This window comes from Candoia aspera, chromosome 4, assembly GCF_035149785.1.
Source record: "Candoia aspera isolate rCanAsp1 chromosome 4, rCanAsp1.hap2, whole genome shotgun sequence".
In the NCBI taxonomy this organism is placed as follows: Eukaryota; Metazoa; Chordata; class Lepidosauria; order Squamata; family Boidae; genus Candoia; species Candoia aspera.
This window is the reverse complement of record NC_086156.1, coordinates 74,471,726-74,493,084: the sequence shown is the minus strand read 5'-3', so window position 1 is coordinate 74,493,084 and position 21,359 is coordinate 74,471,726. Positions and strand designations below refer to the sequence as shown.

General features: G+C 41.3%; 2 protein-coding genes and 1 long non-coding RNA gene across 6 annotated transcripts in view; 1 reads left to right on the top strand and 2 right to left on the bottom strand.

Moving 5' to 3' along the window:
- TLK2 (tousled like kinase 2) overlaps nucleotides 1–1,767 on the bottom strand; it is a 53,233-nt gene extending 51,466 nt beyond the window's left edge. For 3 of the 4 annotated variants that reach the window (XM_063300574.1, XM_063300577.1, XM_063300575.1), the window contains exon 1: nucleotides 1,395–1,767. The gene's annotated coding sequence lies outside the window, so the exon portion shown is untranslated. Of the gene's footprint in view, nucleotides 1–1,215; nucleotides 1,302–1,394 lie in introns of those variants that run through there. The other variant, XM_063300576.1, reaches the window with a different exon arrangement.
- Nucleotides 1,768–7,066: 5,299 nt separating this feature from the next.
- On the bottom strand, nucleotides 7,067–17,869 carry LOC134495272 (tRNA N(3)-methylcytidine methyltransferase METTL2-like). Its single transcript, XM_063300572.1, has 9 exons — nucleotides 17,723–17,869; nucleotides 16,122–16,213; nucleotides 13,040–13,203; nucleotides 11,963–12,012; nucleotides 10,899–10,959; nucleotides 10,234–10,373; nucleotides 9,990–10,096; nucleotides 8,820–8,885; nucleotides 7,067–7,492 (listed from the first exon to the last, which is right to left on the bottom strand). The coding sequence occupies exons 1-9, from the start codon at nucleotides 17,812–17,814 to the stop codon at nucleotides 7,308–7,310; spliced, it is 957 nt and encodes a 318-aa protein (XP_063156642.1). The 5' UTR covers nucleotides 17,815–17,869; the 3' UTR covers nucleotides 7,067–7,307.
- A 212-nt stretch (nucleotides 17,870–18,081) lies between these two features.
- Nucleotides 18,082–20,577, top strand: LOC134496250 (uncharacterized). Its single transcript, XR_010067888.1, has 3 exons — nucleotides 18,082–18,297; nucleotides 18,423–18,474; nucleotides 20,340–20,577. It is a non-coding gene; the product is annotated as an uncharacterized LOC134496250 (long non-coding RNA).
- Nucleotides 20,578–21,359: the final 782 nt, after the last annotated feature.

Sequence of the window (21,359 nt, the reverse complement as noted above, 5' to 3'; positions counted from 1 at the left end):
GTTAACATTCATTTTACTTGATTTCCTGAGATACAGTATTCGTATGTGGCTTACAAATTTCTCACAGGTACTGGCTGACCATAATGGTAATACAATACAGTACAAGCTAGGCCTTTGAGGCCTATATACCTGTGGGAAACATCAGAATACTACACAACAATCAAACCATTTTCTTTAAGAAAATGGGACAGGCATTCTCCCCCTCCCCCAATTCTTAACAGGGAAATGTTACCAAGGGGAGCATCAGTTCCTAAAAGTAATTGCTCATTCCAAATCCACTCGTTGACACTGAAACAGGAATTCATCCATCCTTATCAGAACTCTAGTTAGAAGTGGAGGAACAGTACCACCCCTCTTCTTTTTGAACCCCTCTTAATTATTTAACAATCAGCCAAAAACCTACCCAAACTTCCAGCTGAAGTGACTCCCACCCTTGCTGGCCTCCCCTCCCCTGAGGACGTGGTTGCAGCCATCTCGCTACCCTTGCCCACAGGACACACCCGAATAGCCCCACACTTCTAGGGCAAGATTCAATCCTTGAAGCTAGGCCCAGCCAACCTCAAACGGCACCCCTCGATTCGCTCAAGGAGTGAGCGCGACCTCCCGCCCCTCCCCGAGAAAATACTTGTGATAACACTAGTTCCCCCCCTTCGCTTTTACAGCCGCGAGGCCAGCTCCCCCCAACCGATCAGAACGCTCCCATAGCAACAGCCAGGCGCTTGTGTTCGCCCCCCATAACTCGCCCTCTCCAAGCCCTCAGATGCACCCCTTTTAACTCTGCAATGTAGGCCCGCCCCAAGGCCCGCACGCGGGGCGGCAAATTTGGTCGCCATGCGCACCTATCAGTCTCGTCCCCCCAAATAATATTCCCCTCCCCAATGGATTTTTTTAAACACAATAAGCTCTTCCCTACCCGCGGCCTATAATTACACACGCGTGTGCTGGTATGCCCCCCATAACGTTACCATAGCAACGAGAACCCCATTTCTGAGGCTTAGCACGGGGGGGGGCGCGCACTCCCCTTCCCTCCACATAGCTGCTATCGCAGCGAGCAGACGAGGGGCCCCGAGGCCTGGACAGTCGGGCAGCAACCCCCTCCCCGACGGTATCTGCATAGCAATTAAGGCAACGGAGCGCAAGAGGAGAAAAGGCGAAGCCAAGGCCTGTGTCCCCCTCCCTTGAATAAATACGCACATCACCGCCACAGAAGGTTACCTCGGTAGTTGCAGGAGCACCACGTCCTCAACCCCGAGGCCTACGAGGAAGAGCGGAAAGGAGACCGGCCTGCTCACCCGCCCACCAGCCACGGTCTTGATGGCTATGGAGAGAAGTGAGTCCTTTTTCTCTCCCAACAACGTGGGGACGAGGGACGGATTCACGGGACGCGGTCTCACCTGTGGTGGCTCGGCTTCACTCCTAGCTAGCCGGCTGCGGGGCCTTTTTTGCCACAAGAAGATGGTGAGGGAGAGAAGGAGGGACTGTGGGGGGAGAAGCAGCTGCGGTACCTTCTCAGCAGAGACCGAGAGGAATACAGGCCGCAAAATCCTCGGCCTCGCGTAGACTCTGTGCCCGGCAAAGGTAGCTTCGCTCCCGGGAGGACTGAGGGACTCTTCACCTCCTTTCCCCCAAGGAACAGATTACAGAGGGAAAGGGAGGGGGGTGGGATGGGAGAGGGGGGTACAAAAAAAGGCTAGTCAGGTGTGTGTGGGGGGATTGCAAGTTGCGATCGATGGGGGAGGGGCACCCCCACATTTCACTTTTTCTCCCCCCTTCTCTACACCCCCCCTTTCCCCCGCCCTTCTTTACTTAGTCATTTTTTTTAAGCCCAGCCCTGGATCGATTGGTGCAAAAAAAAAAGGGGGAAAAAGCACTACTTGTGAAAATGCGTATTGTCTCGCGAGATTTGCACGGGTGGGAGGGGGAAGTTGATGTTGGTGAGAAAAGGTTGGGGGAGGGGAGAGGTCAGTGCAAGGAGGTGCTAAAAGCCTGGGGTGTGGCGATGGGGTTGAGGGAGGGCTTAAAGAATGGGATGTGTGGTTACACGAGCAGCAGTTAAGCTGGTCGGCGGGCATATCTCGGTCTCAGTGGAATTATTGCGAGGGGAGACATGTCCCCAGGTCAAACGGGGGATCAGATTCTTTTCCTCGTGGGTCGAGGTCTGGCCCAGGGGCGCCTTTATTCGTGATGGTTTTTGCAAAACAAAGACTCGATCTGCGCATCATGGAGAGAAATCATAAAAGGAGCTTCTATGGTTCCGAAGGGGCGTGGCAGAGGGCTGTCTTGGCATGGGGGACCCTAAGGTAGGTAGCTGTTTTGATATGGTTGGACTCGAGCCGGGATGCTTCTCCAGAGAGGTGGAGATCGAGAGCACGAAGGGCTTTGGGTATCAGCATGATGAATGCAAACGGGGTGTGTGCGTGCATATTTTTAAAGGGAACTGTAGCTTTAAGGATGTGTCCTCATTAAGAAAGTAAGGTGTACGGTGGAGTACTAGTGTTTACCTCAGGGAAGTTACTGTGTAAAACAAAATGGGAAACAATGTCTAACTTCATCACATTGAGCTATACAATGCAGATTTGATTAGTTACATAAGAGTCACTAGGAGAAAGCTTAAAAGTGTATGTCTACTCAAAAATAAACCTTATTGAATAAAGATTACAGGATTGCAACTGCATTGTAAGGATGGAGGTTTTGCCAGAAGAGAAAGGGAGGCGTCCACTGGAGGTGTCCTGTAGTTAGGTGAAAAAAAAAATCCTGTCAAATGGGCAATAAAGCAAGATGATAGAATGTACACTGCGGAAAGGTAATGAACTCTTATTCTTTTTTATGTTCATGAATAAGTTAAGTATTTGTGGTCCTCATGTGTCTATTAAAATCAGTAGCAATTGAATCATACATGTGCCTTTTGGGTTTATTCTTTGTCTCTTGAAAGAATTCCCCTCTTCTAAAACTGATAGTGGGAAGGTATTACCTTTGTAAATGCACATCTATGCCCTTAACACCTATTCTCCAAGGAATTATGCCCTTCCCTCTGCTGCTCAGAGGCAGGTCTGGTGTAAGTATCTGGCATCTTTGGGAAATTGTGAGGCCTAGATTCTCTTAAAAATAATGTCCACCTAATGCTCCAAATACGATCAGGCAACCAAACTTAGCTCCAATTTTAATCTATCACAATACCTTGGAGGCAAATTTGAAACAGTGAGAAATTCACAGGTGGTCCCATACAAACCACCCAACATCTTTCCAAATACAGTATTGTTGCTGCTTATCACTTGGTAAACTCACCAAAGTGTATTGTTGAGAGGGAGCATAAAAGAACTACTTTGCCTACAATCCTGTCTAATTTAGTAGGAGAAACATGCAGAGTGTCAAGGTGATAGATTAAAATAGGCATTATGTATGACAGGTGTTTTCAGTGTCTTCAGAGTGCAGGCTTTCTGAAATGAGACTATTCAATAAGCAGGAGAAATAATTAGACAAGTCTATTTTCATATAAAATCTCAGCAGCATCTCCTTGCTTGTGCAAGGTGTGGAAATCCTTCTTGGGAGAAAGTATCCTATATCCACCCATTGACCCAATACTCAGTTGGAAGATTTGGAACCATCAAGGGAAGAAATATTAGCAGATGGTGCAAAAAAGAATACATGATGTAGGTCGAGGACATTAATACCTCATTCAAATCTCTTCCAGTCTAAGAACAGTCCCACTTTGCTATTACCTTCATGGAACTTTAATTTAATCCTCTCTCCCATGCCACTGAATTTAGTAAAATACGAGCAAGTCAGAAAGCTGCATCTACCTCCTGCAGTACCCACAATGAAATGAACTCTGGATGTGGTATTAAGCACACGGGATCACAGTATACCACCATTAGATTATAAATTGCACAGATTAATTTATGACAGGCTGTGTGACAAGGAGTTATGATTTTCTGGCTATGTGATGTTCAAAAGGTGAAACTAAACTGGAGGACATACAATACAGAAAGGGCACTGCAACACAAAAGAGTGTTCTATAGTATGATGGACACAAAAATCAATTCACTACACCAATTGGAGTCCATGCATATTAACACCTATTTAGTTGTGTGTTTGCATCTTCACGGAAACAAAGCACTTAATCTAGAACATAGGCCCATCTGAATCTTTTATACAATACTGGGAATCCAAGATAGCACCTCTTCAATAAAGGGTACAGAGAGGGTGAAGCTATTTACAGGAGAAGACACTTTCCCACAATCTCTCTTTGCAATATGTAGTCATACTATGATTGCATTCAGCCTCCAGGAGAGTACAAATCCTGCAATGCAGTCTTCCAATTTCACAAGTTATTCTACTCTGAGGCTGCTGATTAACCAGCCATATCTACTTTTACCTCGAAGAATCAGAGTTTGTAGCCATGCATGTCATCCTTACCCACAGAGGCCCAGCAAAACTCCTGGTATACTTACTGAACTCTTCTCATGGCAGTGGGGCAGGCCAATCAATAAACGCCTCTTGCCATAAAGTACTGAAGTAGCCCATTTCCGCCATACCATTACCTGTCTGTTTACTGCTTTGGCACATGAACACATGCACATGCTATTTGTCTGAATCCAAGGTACACAAATCATAATACAGGCCATGCCTGGTAAGTATCCATGTTTTTTTCTTAGTGCTGCTTGATCTCTGACTCAGTATTATTGAACACTGAATTATCTTTATCTTTAACCACAGCCTGATGAGGAAAGGGGTGTTATTTTGTAGACTAGGTTATTTCTATTACCAACAGAGTTCAAAACATCTTGAGGCACACAGTCCATATAAATGGCAGCATCAAACAATATCATGCAGTTGTGTGTACTGCTCAGCCTAAGGAGAATTTGAACAAGCAAAGCTGCAGTCTCATTGTACCGAAGTGCCTCACTGTAGCACAGAGATAACAACTTGGAAGTGATCAGTGAGCAGAAAAGAGGGAACAGTTCGTAATGTCACTGTGAAAAGAAACCAGACCAGGCTGTTGAATCTAGGATATAAGAAGGTGGCTACAAAGTGATGATGGGTAGGTGAGTTAACCTTTTGGGCCTTGAACAGACCATCTGTGGAGAAAACCCACGATGACCCTGGAAAATGGGAAGGGGCTGCCCACTCCGATCTCGATCTTTGTAGAGTTCTCATAAGTAAAGATCATGTTATGTAGAACTGTGCTTACATGTACCATTTTTGATCATTTGCTTGTTATGTTTATGACCTGTACCTCCCCAAGAATCCCAAATGCATCCTGCTTATTTGGAGTACATTATGGTAACTTACAACCTTTCTAAGAGATCGCTTGGATAAAATGTGATGACAAGAAATAAATTACACCAGTCTCCTAAGGGAGAAAAGGAGATGTATCATTTTATCCTGCTCAGACCTCCTCCTCCTCATCTTCCACAGACACACTCCTACCAATAACGTACTGTAAGTCCTTTGCTCTTCAGAACAGGAAAATATCAAAAGCTTCCAGGATTATTATATAGCATCTATATTTCTACATGTACTGATCTTATGATTATGTCAACTGTGAGTGCAAAGAAGCCTACGGTTTGGCACCAAAATAAGCGTTACCACATCATCACCTTGGGTGACCTTGGGCCAGTCACACACACACAGCCCAACTCAACTCACAGGCTGATGGTTGTGGGGAAAATAGGAGGAGGAAGGAGTGTTAGGTGCCTTTGCCACCTTGAGTTATTTATAAAAATAAGGGATAGAAAAATAAAACCACATGCAGAGATCATTGCAGTGAGCCTTCACCCATATAAAAGGTATTTCTCAGACCTGTGAAATCTTCCTTGGTCGCAAGGAAGAAAATCAATTTGCTGCAGTGATGAAAGGCATCCAGAGCCCAGATGGAGAATTGGGTGGTAATATGGAATTTCCTACCAGTAACTACTACAAGCCTTCCTGTATCTTTCACAGGGTGGTGCTGCTGTGCTAAAGCGGCTACAATCTTCAAAACTGTGGGCCTAGTAAAATGCAGAGCTTCACAAATCTGATGTGTGATGCTTTGGAGCACATCTACTCATGGTCCAGAAGACATGCTGCTTCAGTTGCATATACAGTCCCACCTACCAGAAGAAGAAGCAAGACTATGTGGAGCTGTCTATCTAAGAACTTTGATCTGTGAGACCACGTACTAGGAAGGATGTAGACTATAAGGAGAGGCGGCCATTTGCCTCCTATGTCCCATCCTCCCACATCTATGATCAAATAGTCTTGAGCTTAACTACACCTGGAGTGTATCCCAAGGCTCACCAATGTTGCTGTTCAAAATTAGAAGCATGAGTTTCAATGTTTGCACATTCCTATCGCAGACCTAATTGCATAGCATGTGCTGTTAGTGTCAAATTAGTCATACTTTCACATGTCATGCTAAGAATGAGCTTTGTATGAGCCTAGGCAAAGGACAAATAAACATACCTGTTAATTTTGCAAGCACATATTCAGCACCATAGGTGTGCTGGTGGGTTCATTTTTGTCCTGTACATGCTATCCATATCATTTCCATGCAATATGTGCTCCTTACTCTGTGTCTTAGCTTGACAGAGCACAATATTCCTAAGGACACCTTATTTGTTTTGTTTGGCTAGCATCACCTTAGTAGTTATTCTGAGCCATGCCTATTCAGGGACAATGCAAGAATATCAGGGGAAGAACATGCTTCTTACCAGCCATTAAACTTTAAAAAAAATTTAATCTAAGAGCCAGTCAGCTTGCCTGTACAATACTGTAGACCTTCCAAAGTTGGAAAGGCTATCTTAGGGTACAAAAATAATCTCAGGTCTGTGGCTAAAGACAGCATCAGCTCCTTTAAGAAATTTGTCTTAAATGCTGATGATATTTTTGGAATTAGGAAACTGTCTCAGACACATATAAAAAAAAAAACTACAGGGGTTCAGCATTGGCCAAATGCACATTTCAGAATCTTTTTAAACTTATGAAAAAAAGGACTTCTCCCCCAGACCATGTGAGAAGAGAAAGCCACTTTGGTAATGGATAAACTGGGATTGAAGCTGTTTTTGCAGGAATGAATAAGCCCAACTAATTTATAAGTAATCATGTAAATTATGAGAATTCAGAAAGAGTTCTGCATTGTACAAGGTTGTATCCAAACTCATTACAAACTGGGGAATTTTCCCTCTGTTCCAAATTTAAAATGTTCACCATCAAAAAGTAATGATCCTCCAAGAATAGCATAACAAAGTCATCTTGGTGTGTCACATGTATGACAATTTCCTCTAGAGCAGGGAACCTTCTCCCAGATCAGGAGGGTCCCATTAAGTTCAATTAATAATTGAAGAAATTCTCCCTGCTACAGACTCATCATCTCCCTGTGGCTTCCGGTATTTACACTGGATCCAGACTCTGTACATGGTGATTTGTTTTCCTCTGTTCACCTGGAGGCGGCGGTCAACAATATTCTGAATTTTCTCTAAGCCGGCAGTAGAGAACAGCAAATCCAACTCATCTATGAGACAAAGGAAAGAATTTATCCAACTTACACCATTTATAAAAGGCAACTTTCAATTAAGTATTAATCACTTGATGGCAATGAAATCCAGAAATATCATTAAAGCCAAATCATTAAAACAAAATGATAGTTTGTAGGGAAAACATTTTTGCTCAGACAGTTTAGAGGAAATTCTATAGAGGCTAGCCAGTCTTTTAGGGACACTGTTGTGGATGTTTGGCACCACAGAATCCCCCGCCCCCCAAATTTCTGATGGGAAATCATTCAGAAATACAGCCTCAGAAAATAAGAGAAGCTGTCAGGTAGTCATGACAAAACAAGGGAAGTTGTCATGTAGTTTCGTAACTAGGAAAAGACCAGACCAGCTAGAATTTTAAAGGAGACAACCAGCACCCTGAATTGGTTTTATAAGCCTCCTGTAAATCTGGTTCAGGATTAATGTACTGCTCCAATGAGAATGTTCAGCTCCAATGAGAATGGCAGAAGCTATAAGGTCGTCATCTCCTTAGCAGAAGATACAGAAATAAAAGCCTCTCAGTTGCAAGCCTACCCTGCTGCAATTCTTCACCCTCCACATATTTTATGGCTGAAGGCTAAAATCCAGTATCATGGAAAAAGTTAGCAGAAAAGTAGAAGTGCATTCAGGCTGAGAGCTCCTGGGACCACTGATCAAAAGGCATTGGGCAGTTACTCTGTCTTTTGGATTGTCAGTGGTGTGAAAATAAGTCAGAAGAAGCAGGGGGATAATACAAAGGTGTTAGAGGATACCATTGTCTGGGTCACTTACAATATTTGGGGAACAGGATAGTATACTTGTGTGTTAAAAGGTCTGGTTAGAAGCACCCTAGATATCTACAGTCATCCTACTCTAAATGCTAATTTAGAGTAATAGTAGTCACAGTTTGCCCAATTGGGCTATCATGATAAATTGGTTACAATGAAGCAGAGCTGGCAGCATTTTCCTAATAGCTAAACTTGCATCTTTTATCTGTGAACCAAGGCTATGTAAACTAGAATGTTATTTTTAGTAGGATTTTTTTTTGTACTTACCTCTTTTAATTGTGAGCCTTGTGTATTACTAGCATGATGTCAAATACCTAGTTAATAGCTAGTTTTCATGGTTGAGGACCACACACTGTAGTTCTTATGGGCATACAAAAGTTGTAACAGAAGTGCTGTTTTGTGGCTTTTTCACTTTCTGTCATCTAATTTTTGAGAAATAAAGAACTGGGGAGCAAATAAACCAAGATGCTTCAGCCTTTAGGGACTAACCTCACACTGGCATGTAAGCCTCTTGTTACTGGTAGGACTGCCAACTGATTACCTTGTGTGAAGAAATAAACTCTGGTTCCATCTCCTCTCACGTAGAAATTATCAGCCAGGCATTGACCTGAAGAGAAGAGTGAGACTTTGACTGCAGATCCATTTATTCCAATTACTCTTCTTCATCTTTCCCCTCCTCCCCACACCCCCACCAAAAAGGTAAAGGCAGTGGTAACCAATTCACTGCCAAAAGACTTCAGCAAAGACAATAGTTTTTTCTTCACTTAGTACACAGCATTTTGGATGCTGGTTCTGCAATTCAGCTGTTGCTGAAACATTCTTAAATTCAGGAACCAGATGCAGAAATCTAGCAGCAATTACAAGATGGTGGTCTTTGGCTGAAAAAGAGCTCATGCAATCTACAACTTGCTCCCTGATTTCTTTACCCCCTGAAGTGCTTGTGTGTCTACTGAACATTGAAAATAACATTAAGTAAGCAACCATCCCTAATTCCTCACTTTTCTACACCATTATCAAAAATACTCTAATATACCTATTGCCAAAGACTAACATGAATAAACCTGCATATGTACAAGATTACCACTTGCTTGCATGGCAACAAGTAATTGCTGGTTAAGAGCTGGAACTGTTAGCCCACAAAAGAACAAGGAAAGACAGTTTTCATCAACTAAGACATAGGCTTTTGATGTTTCCTTTGTGTGAATCACTAAATCTCTAAAGCTTTTGTAGATCATCACACAAGTTAGGGATTTGCAGTGTAGTGCCTGTGGTTTACATCTGCACATATGACCTCCATACAGAATCTCAATTAAATTAAAAAATTATTTTTTTTAAAAGCGAAATCTCACATCATGGAATATCACAAGATTTCATAGGATCTGATGATTATAGGATTTAATCCTTTTTTAAAAAAAATAGTGCTCACATCTTACACTACTTGCAATATCATCATTCATCACCTTTGGTGCACAAACCATAGGATGGAAGCCACTGGAAAAAAAAGTTGTCATTCATTCACATACAATAATATCCTTCTGGAGAAACTGTATTTTATGCTGCTTTTGGTAATGGAGCAGAGCAAACACATTCAGTCCTGCACCTACTCAAACCACTTTGGTATCCAGCTTCATGAAAATGGCTAGTATTTTTCTTTTAATAAGGTGCAGAGTGATTATAATTCTTAAATACCAAAGCCTTGCCCTCACCCTACCTTTCTTAAAGCGAAGTTGGGCTAGATCAAAACGTCCATAATCTCGTAATAAAATAATTCCACCAGGTCTTAGAAGCTGGCTAAGTCTATTGATTACACACTGCATTCTGGGAAAAAGAAAAAAAGAAAAAATTCAACAACTACTGCAAAAATTCATTTGGAAACAGGTCATCATGTGTCTGCCCGCTCCCCAAATGCCCATTGCTCTGTTAGACTAACACAGTGTAACATTGGTATTACATACTTTTCTGGAAGAAGAGATGAAAGGACAAAGATGAGAACTACCACATCAAGGCTCTCGTCTGGCATTGGAAAAGGAGTCTGAGTCTTGGTCAGGTCATGAACGAAGGCGAAGCAACGAGAGGCATCATATTCTGGATGGGCCTGTATGTTCACACAATTATCTTTCTTATAGCAGTTCTTATTTCACAGAAACCTGTGGAATAAATTAAGCTAAGAGACAGCCCATATCTCACCCAGGCAGCTCACCCAGGCAGCTCCATGTCCCAATCAACACATAAACTTGCTATAGCAAGCCACCCACATTTCTGTGGCAGATCCCTGAACATGTGTGTTTAAAACAAACAAAGCTACCTTAAAACATTCACACATTATAGAAGTCCAATTGTACACATATATATTGCATGTACAGAGACCTTAATGTGATGAATAGTTACATCATTTTTACACATTTGCTTATTTTCACAATGAGCAGTCTTTTTTAAAAAAAAACACGATCAAGGTTTTTTTCTATGAAGAGTTGTTCCATGGGAGGAGTCATGAGACAACAGTAAATGGAACTCACCCTTCTCACTGTCCTTGTTTTTTGTTTACAGTGGTGAAGGACTAAGTTTTAAAATTCTGCACTCTTGACTTAAAAAATTAAAACATGACATTTTTTAAAATTACCTGGACAAGATCTACTGCTGTAGTAGAGAAATCACAACAATACACAAAAAGGCCAGGATCACTGAAATGAAACAGAAGTTTTATCAGGAATACTTTTTATTTAGAAGGTACAAGCTGTTACAAGGTTTTCAAAGATAGCAGTGACTACTCTCCATTAGAAAATGGCTAAAGATGGGATAAATGAGGACTTTAGGACAGTAAGGCACAAAAGGAAGATCAACTTTCAATTCAAAAGTTTATTCTCCAGTCAAGCAAAATTAAATTTTAGCCAGGACCAAATCAAGAGACTAAGAACAAAGATGGAGTATGATGTCCACTGTTGTTGCAAAGACAAATTTTATTTATTTAGTAATAGGGCCTATAGACTGCTCCAATCAACTGACTCTGAGCAGCATGTGACTCCTCAAGACCATAATTTGGATTAAAACAATACATCATACTTGATTCGTTTTTTGTTTAACATAAAATAGAAACATGTGAACCAAGAATCAAACACCCTGGAAAACACAAATAAAATGGTTTCTCATTCAGAGGGACAATCATAAGAGCCCCATAAAATATAGAATGAGAAATCATTTACACCAAATGTGGACTCTTAGGGAAGCTGACAAGACAACTCTTAGGGAAATTAATATTCCTAATGTGTTAAGCCTTTAGCAACTACAAATATAAACTGTACATAATTTCAGAAAATTTGTCTCAGAATTTGGGAAAAATCTCCTGAAATGGGGATGGATTACTTCACAATGCAGGTGGAAAGAATCATGCATCTAAGTGATCCCACAATGTCAGAAAATATCTGTGCAACTAAAAGTTGGGGGAAAACAGTCACATGCAGAGTGCTTTTGTCATAGTGGCTAGCTATGCTTCAATATGTTCATTACACAATGTTACCCAGAACCATCCTAAACAATAAGGCTGCAGTCCTATACATAGCTGAGACAAAGAAGACCCTCTAAACTCAGTTATGCTTCTAAGCAAACATGTACAGTGTAGCACTGCACTGTGCTTATAAAGGTTATTTCGCTGGTTTGTGAACTTGAGTTACTTGTAATTTTTCTTACTTGTTAGTTTGGAGGATAGGGAAAACTGTATTTCCTGCACCACATCCCACCTGCCAGTAAAAGAAACAGATTGTGAATGTTGTTTGCTGGGATAAAAATTAATACAATAATAAAGTTGCTAGTTTTGAGATGTCCAAAGACTTTTGTTACTTTCATTTCAAGAGATTAGTGTGGCTACCCTTCTGAAAATAATTTTTATTATATATTTTTGTCTCCCATCTTGTATTCTTTTTCTGTTATCACAAATACGTTATTTTCTTGGTCAGCAATTAGGATTTTTTTTTGAAGGACTGCCCTTGTAAATCAAGCATAACAGACAACAGCACCATACTACTCTAAAAGAAGTTACTTTATTTGGGAAAAGTCATGCAGTTTCCTTCAAGAACCAGCTTTGGTCTAAAAGTTGCCAGTTGCTCATTCCTATACTTATTTTTCATTCATCTTGTACTTTTCAAATGCAAAACACACAATCTGACAAAGCTGAAAGGCAGCACCACTGAATGCACATAGTAAGTTTATGAGTAATTACTACTGGAAAACAAAGAACCACAGCCTGACCTGAGAGTTCTCCAATGATTACTTGGTGACAGTTAACCCAAGATACACATCATCATCACTCTCTGATAATCAGTCTTCCTGGGGCATGTGGAATGGTGACTAGGCCTATGCAAAATGGTGTTGCTTTGCATTCAAAGCCACTTTAAAGTGACTAAAGGTACAATTCAAGGTGGCATTTGACTCAAAAGTGAAGGATTGTGCCTCAATGCCTTCAGCTGAAGCATCAAATGGACATACAACTTCACTTTGGCCGGGCAAGTAATTAGAAGTGCTGGCAGAAGTATCTTCTGTGCACATGCAGAATATAGATGGATCCTTAGAGCAGCCACTTTAATGTGGCTTGGCTGGACCAAGCTTTTAGTTTAACTACATGAGCCTGCTTTGGTTGGCATGAAGTGCCTCTTTGATGCTTCGCACAGCAGCAGTAGCCACTCCTCATAGACAGGATGCTGAGTCAATTAGGATTGTGCACTCAACGTAGCATAGCTATCCTTAAATTGTGATTTATAGTGTTGTTACCTCTAATATTCTGTAAGTAGCAGATGACCCAGGGAAGTCACCATCTTTTATTACTTTCCCTTCCCCCAGCTTCTGCGATGTCATTTCATCTTCTGACTGCAGCTGATAGGTGATGTTGCTATTACTGTTTCTCTCTGTATCCAGACGTTCCAAGTCTTCACTATCTACTGTACAAAGTTTATTGTCAGAGTAACCTCCAAGACTTGAATTTTTGATGTTTCTCACAGTCTCCTTAGAGTTATGTATGCCAACCTGACTTTGATGATGGTTTGTAGCTAACTCAGGAAATTCAGTGAACAACCAGTGTCGGTCTTTAAAAAATCCATTTTCATGGGTTTTATAGAAGTCATTCCAATACATCTTGGCATTGATTTCATATGCATCTTTAAGGAAGAAAGGCAAAGGAAAATAAGCCAGCCAGTCCATTAACAGAAAAGAGTCTCACAAATTACATAACATAGTTTAGCAGTGATATCATAAATGTAGCAGGAACTCTGCTCCAAACTGTGGCCCTTTCATTTAAGGCATTTGACTAAATGAAGCCATCTGGTCAAATATTCCTTGATGTTTATTACAGAGAAGGAAAATCCCATCGTTGCTTGAGACATCTTTCACTGTTTAATTACCCACAGCGTGAAGACTGTTTCTTCCCATAGCTGGCTTTGGTAAGCAAGTAAATAGTTTGTAAATATGTCTTTGGTTGTTGTCATGAGAGATTTCCTTACTATCTTTAAAAATGTCTGGTAACAACCAACATCTTTCTGTGACAAGATTCTCTAGTTTTACAGTTATATTGATTACCAGGAGGCACTATGTGACCAGTTCATTCTTTATTGGGACTCTTCAGAGGGTAGCTAGATGTTATTCTATGGGGTTCAAACCCTCTACCAGGAATTGAATTCATGGGCCTTTGCACTTCAGATGACCATATGCAGTGCATTAACTTTAGGAGCTATCCAGGTCCTGGCAACTGAACGCATGGACCTCTGCTCTGCTAGCTTAATGGAAGGTGGACTGTATATACTATTCTAAGACATCTAAATATCCTTTCCTGCAACTACTGAGCACCAGGACTGTAAGGTCAATTCCCAGTAGAGGGTTTGAACCCCACAGAATAACATCTGGCAACCCATGTCTGAAGAGTTCCAATAAAGGAGAAAAGCGGTTACATGGTGCCTCCCAATTGTCAGTGTAACTGAAAATATCACACAGGATTTACACTGTGTAAAAGTAGAGAAATCCCCCCAACCTTCCAAGAACAGGAGTGAAAGTAAAGTAAAACCCCATACATGAGGGCATGACATAAAATAACATCTCCATCTCTCTCCTCTGAGAGCTTAAGGGAAGGTGGACTGCCTATACCACTCTGAGAACCTCTACAGCACCCTTTCTCAACCTTGGCAACTTTAAGCTGTATGGACTTCAAATCCCAGAACTCCCCAGCCAACCATGCTGGCTGGGGAATTCTGGGAGTTGAAGTCCATACAAGTTGCCAAGGTTGAGAAACACTGCTCTACAGTTTTAGTGTCAGTACATTTCTTCAGTTTATGGTAACTGGAGTTACTTTCCAAACCTTTTATTGGCCACCAAAGGTCTCACTTCTCATTTGGCAATATTTTGTTTGAAACCACATTCTTTCATTAACTAATTCACATATTTGCTTCATCCACACTTAAAGCAGGCTGTAGATTTCAGAGACGCGTGGGTAAAGTGAGCCAAACTCTTTCAGCTGTCTGTCTGTCGGTCCAGGCACCTTTCCCCCACTCTGGCTCCATTCTGGGATGAGTTTTAAACTAGGCAATATAAGTAATGGCAGGCCCACAGGTCGCTTTATCTCTTACAATTACCACCTGCCATGTGAGTACTTTTTATATTTAGGGAAAAAACAAATGTATCTGTTGCTGTTGTAACTAGTTTCTCATACACCCAAGCAGCACACAAGACCTCCTTCAAAATCAATTAGATACTATCTGACCATCACTCTGAATCCCAGTTCTCTGGAGCTAAGAGACACTTATGGCAGGAACTTATATACTTCTTTAAAAACATGATATTCTAACTAGGAAAACCCTAATTAATAAACTTGTGTCCATTGTATCATTCAGAGTAAAGCCACTCACTAATCTGTCCTAACGATTTCACTGGAACTAAAACAAACTTTTTTTTTTCAGATTGGGATCAATATTCTGTTGATAGGGTCATGTATGATTGGTTTTCTACATGGTAACTACGGTGAGGTTATTATATGCACAGAGATGGAAGAATACAGAAATACCCACAACGGAGGAATGGATTGTGAAGATGGCAGGACTTGCAGAAATGGCTAAACTGATTAAGGGGGGAACAACTACTACTTTTAGAAAAGACTGGAAACCCTTTATTGACTTTTTGCTGAAAATGGATAAAAACGAACTGGTGATTTCTGGATTTACTGATTAAAAAGGGAGGTATATGGGAAGAAGGGAACTACGTTATGTAACTCTGAAGGGGAGAAATGGTACCAAGTGTGTCTGTAACTGGAAGTCACTCCTTTAAGTATTTTTTTTTCTTTCTCTTTGCTTTTTATTGTTTTCAACACCTTTTTCTTGCTTTCTTACTTTTTTGCTATATTGTTTTGTGTTTATCTTTTAACTTTGTAAAACATTTCTTAATATATACACACACACACACACATATTCATTCATTCAGTTGACACAACTGTCACATACAAAAGGAAGAGGCCCAGAATTTTCATTATATAGCCTACAGGGGACACGGTGGCGCTGCGGGTTAAACCGCTGAGCTGCTGAGCTTGCCGATCAGAAGGTCGGTGGTTCGAATCCGTGTGACGGGGTGAGCTCCCGTTGCTAGTCCCAGCTCCTGCCAACCTAGCAGTTCGAAAACATGCAAATGTGAGTAGATTAATAGGTACCGCTTCGGCGGGCAGGTAACAGTGTTCCGTGTAGTCATGCCGGCCACATGACCACGGAAGTGTCTACGGACAAACTCCGGCTCTTCGGCTTTGAAACGGAGATGAGCACCGCCCCCTAGAGTCAGACACGACTGGACTTAATGTCAAGGGAAACCTTTACCTTTACCTTACCTTGCTGATCTTGTGGTACTAACTGCATGCTCTGTTCTCGAACCTTTGCTTGTGCAGCAGCTTCCTGCTCTTCAGACCACTCCACATTATCCCTATGAGAAAGAAATAAATGTTAATCCACCATAGTTAATTGTAGGTACGAAAATCCAATTCTTCAGCACAAAGATGGAAGACTACAGAAACACTAATAATGGAGGAATGGATTGTGAAGATGGCCGAGTTTGCAGAAATGGCTAAATTGACTTGTTTGATTTAAGGAGGGAACTACAACTACTTTTAGAAAACACTGGAAACCCTTTATGGACTTTTTGCTGAAAATGGATAAAAATAAACTGATTTTGGGATTTATTGATTTAAAAGGTTTGTTTATAGGGAGAAGGAAATTATGATACACAATACAGGAGGGTGGAGATGGTAATTGCTATGTTTGTAACTGCTGCAAAGATTGGAAGTCGCTTCTTTAGATATTTTCCTTTTTGTTGTTCTTCACTTCTTTTACCCTTTTATAGTCTTCTATGTTTCTGTAGTTGAAATCTTTGTAAAAATTTTTTAATCAAAATTATTCATAAAAAAAATTAAAAATCCAATTCTTCAGAGCCAATCTTGCATACAGTTACCATCAGACAAAGTAACCACAAATACAAAGTATTGATGTAGGAAAGGTGGCCAGTGACACCTGAGACAAAACCTAATGTTACCAGTGATTATATCATCATGTAAGAGTTGCCAATCACATACAGGCAGACCTTGCTCACCAACTGTCCGTTTAGTGACAGTTTGAAGTTACAGCTATGTAAAAACAGGCTGCAACCAATCCTCACACTTATGACCATCGCAGTGTCCTGCAGTCACATGATTGCCATTTGTGTGCTTCGCAACTGGCTTGCAACAAGCAGAGTTAATGGAGACAGCGGAAGTAAAATTGTCACGTGATGTTTCACTTAATGACCAAAGCAGCAGTAAGGTCGTAAACCCATCACAGTCACATGATTTTCCACTTAGTAGCCCTTAGCAACAGAGTTGCTGGTCCCTATTATGGTTGCTAAGTGAAAACGATCTGTACTTATGTTCTGAAACAAAGTGGCATTTGTGTGATGACATCATCACTTATGTGTCATCACTTGCACCCCATTAAGAGTAGCAGAATTTGGAGTGAAACAAAAACAACGAGCTAAAATAGCTGGGGGCTGGTGTGGCCATAAGGCTTTATAAAGATGAGAAAAAGCAAACGATCACCTACAGTGTATTCAATTTTTCCCCATTTTTTTCTCATGAAGCCCTTATTCTTGGTTCCTACTGCAACATATTCAACTGAACATCATGCTCACAAACATACATGACTGAACATCTCTTTATTTACAATTTCATCTTTCCTTGTGTCAAACTGTAAGCTTAATCCTTTCGACCTCTTAGGCTCTAGCATGTTCGCGTAACAAGTGTAGACAACAAAACCGATACGCGTTTTTGTTTTGTTTTGTGAGATCGGGAGTGGGGAGCTGGCACAAACTACGGAGTAGCTAAGACGGGTCAGAAAAGAGATTGCAGAGAGGAGGGGCCTGCTTTTGGGAGAGGACGCACCGCAGTCCTTTTCTCTTACTTACCAGGCGTTGTGTTGAAAAAGCCGAGCTGTATCAGTGAGAAAACGATTCCCAAATTGCTTCCTTTTCTTTTCATCCCGGTCGGGCACAGCCATAATGCAAGACGAACAGGGCGGACCAGGGATAGAGAAAGAACATCCGACCCGGAAGAAGAAGGAAAGAACTTGATTTCTTGTGCTATTTCTACAGCTCTTGAGGTTCCCGTAATTGAGGGTGAAGGTTGGGTAATGCGCATGTGTGAGACGGGACGAATTGCTCCGCTTGCTTTGAGGGCGTGCTTTTAGTTAAATCAGGAGGTTGCCGGGCTCCCTGGATCCCAAATTTCAAGTCGTCTTCGAAAATGAATCTTGAAATGTTCTCCATACAGTTTTGTTCCTCCCCGGGAGGAAGGGAGGTCTACTCATAGAAATTAATAGACACATTTTAAAAGGTACGGTATTTGGGTTGCACTAACTCTTCCGCAAAACCCGAAAAGTGATTTTAAAAGTTTTAAACATTAAGTCTCCCCAACATCTTTGCAAGTCAACGGAGAACAAGATTTCTGCATGCAGCTGAGCTCTAGAAATCATCTGAACAAGGTACTGAGAGAGATCTTGGCTGCAACCCAAATGGGAGCTATTTTAACTGGAAATTACAGCCTTCAAACCAGTTTGTAGCTTGTAATATTAACAGCAGCTTTTATTACTCTGTTGCTGTATGACAGGTCCATACTTAGACTGACTGGCATGACAGGGGTCTCCTCTGCTCCCCTAAAAGTGGGTAATAAATATTATTCCTTATGCACTTATTTCTACCTTCAGTCATATTGAAAAAATGGAATTCAGGGGAAACTTTTGAAGGGGCTGTACTAAGATTTGTGAGATGTTCATGGCTTTGGCCCAGCTCAGATGGCACCACTTAGCCAAACTTAGCTAATTTTGAGAAAGTTAAGCAGGATTGTACTTGGTTAATACAGTATTTTGATGGGGGATACTAGAAGTTGAAAAAACAAAGTCACCTCTATTCTGTTGCCAAAAAAATCCAACATGGAGATGTCTAGGGAAGTGCAAGACTTTATGAGCACAACCATTCTGTGTGCAGAACAGGAGGATTGGAGTGGTCTATTCCCAAATCAAAACACCCGAGGACTGTTTGATCCATATATAGACCAAAACTCAGGTGTTCTGACAGAACTGGTATGTGGGTGGCTAGGTAAGAATAGGAAAAAACCAAGGATATTGCTGGCAGCTGAAGGGAAGGCCAAGCCCTGATAAAATTGGGGGGCCAGTGGAACATGCTGTGCTCGGAGCTACAGTAATGATAGAAGGGGGCGCTGGCTTTATTTGCCTCATAAAATCCTTCTGGATTTTTGTTTAGGCAGAAATTCACACAAGTAACTTTTGTTTCTACTGAAACACAGTTTGAAACAGTATGGCAGAATTTCTGGAATGCAATGGGTTGTTCTGTGTTCAGATTAAAATATATTTCATGTAGCTTCCTAAAATTGTTCATGTAATTATCAGAAGAAGTCACAGCCTTGAGGCTGCAGATTGTGCCCTTTGGCTGAATTAAGGCCTCAGGTGTTACCCTCTTCCCCCCAATGTGCAAATAAGGATATAAGAAACCCCAATTACACTGTTGGGTTGTCATGAAAACCAGCTGGCTGACTTTGGGCTAGTTACTCTCACTCAACCCAACCTACTACACAGGGTTATTGTTTTGGAATAGGAGGCAGGAGCATTAAGTAGGTTGAGTTAGCTAGAGTTGTACAGAAACAAAATATACATTTAATCAGTCAGCAAATAAATACATTTTTCAGCCTGACTGCCCTACATACATGCCACTTTATCTATCAGTGTTCTCAGTCTGCAATTAACATGGAGTAAAGTCTCCTTCAAATCAAGCTCAATTTCTGGTGACTTCATGGTCTTCATCCATGTAGTTTTTCTAGAAACAATTCAGACATGGCTTGTCATTGCCTTCTTGCAGGATTTTTACCTTTTAACATTTCCACTTTCCAGTTTAGTTTACAATCATGGTATTCTCTAAAGGTCTCCCACTCAACTACTGATGAAGCCCAACCTCCCAACCTTAGTTAGGTTCTGAGCCCTCACAGTCAACTGGTGAGCCTGCAATAGGTCAGTCACCCACTCAATACTATACTGTATGTAACTGAGGCAGTTAAGTGGAGGAATGTTACTCTTTCTTTCAGTCTATTATTATTTCTTTTATAAGGAATAATAATTGAATGAATGAAAGGGTAACAGTAGGGATTTCTTAGGATTGTACTTCCAGGAAGACAGCTATATTGTAACATAAACATAAAGTGGGTAGACTCTAGTATATGAAAGCTTAAATATAGTTTAGGAAATATGAATAAAAAAAATGCCTCCCATAGTTACAATTGTCTCTACTTCTAGCTTTGGATTTATTATGGGAGGGATGCTTCCAGATCAGAATTATAGCTCCCATCTGTGTAAGAACTTACTTCATAGTGATGTTTCTACAAATATATCAAACCAAATTAAAGAAAAAAGGTAGGGTGACTGCTCTTGTGGTGGAGGAGCAATTGAAATGCTAGATCACGTTCTATACTGCTCATTCTATGCTGATGTTCAGAAATTCTTGTTCCCACTTTTAGTCAAGCATCCACTCGCTCTGACCCCCTTGACTTCCAACTGTTATTATCAGACCAATCTGATTCTCCTTCAGTGAATGTTGCTAAATACTGCTCTATTGTTTGTACAATATGCCACAATATTTCGTCATATAGTTCTTAGACACCTCCCATCTGGCTCTGTCTAAACAACTTGCTATGTGAATTACTTGGGGGTGTGCAATAAATGTTACGTTAGGACTGGAGTGATTCTTCATTTATTCCTGACTATTGGTATAAAAAGGGACGCGGTGGAGCTGCGGGTTAAACCACTGAGCTGCTGAGCTTGCCAATCGGAAGGTCGGCGGTTCGAATCCACGTGACAGGGTGAGCTCCCGTTGCTAGTCCCAGCTCCTGCCAACCTAGCAGTTCGAAAACATGCAAGTGTGAGTAGATTAATAGGTACCGCTTCGGTGGGCAGGTAATGGTGTTCCGTGTAGTCATGCCGGCCACATGACCACGGAAGTGTCTACGGACAAATGCCGGCTCTTCGGCTTTGAAACGGAGATGAGCACCGCCCCCTAGAGTCAGACACGACTGGACTTAAGGTCAAGGGAAACCTTTACTTATTGGTGTCTACCCACTTGCCCTTGATATGGTTTAGTAGCCAACAAATAAGTAATGCATGGCAGCCCTTTTTCTTCCCACAATGGTGCTGGTGCGGAGGGTGAAAAAGCAGTGTAAGGGTGAAGTAGGCCACTGGTATCACATTGGTTTATTTCTAAGTTTTTTTAAATTCAGCCCTCAGTGCCAGGCATTTAGCAGCATAAGAAAGGTGACCCTTTGATGGTACATCTGAGGGCAGGGCTCAAAAATAAATTACAATCTTTTTTGTAGTTTTAGTTTCATCCTTTTATGGCCAAATGAAGATAATGCTTATGTATGTGCATTTTTTTTCAGAGAAGGTTGGTTTTCGATCAGTCCATGAAAGTCCTATAAAGCAGTGAAGTCTTTGGGTTCAACAGTCCCATCTTACAATACAGCTTCTATTACTGTCTTTGGAAC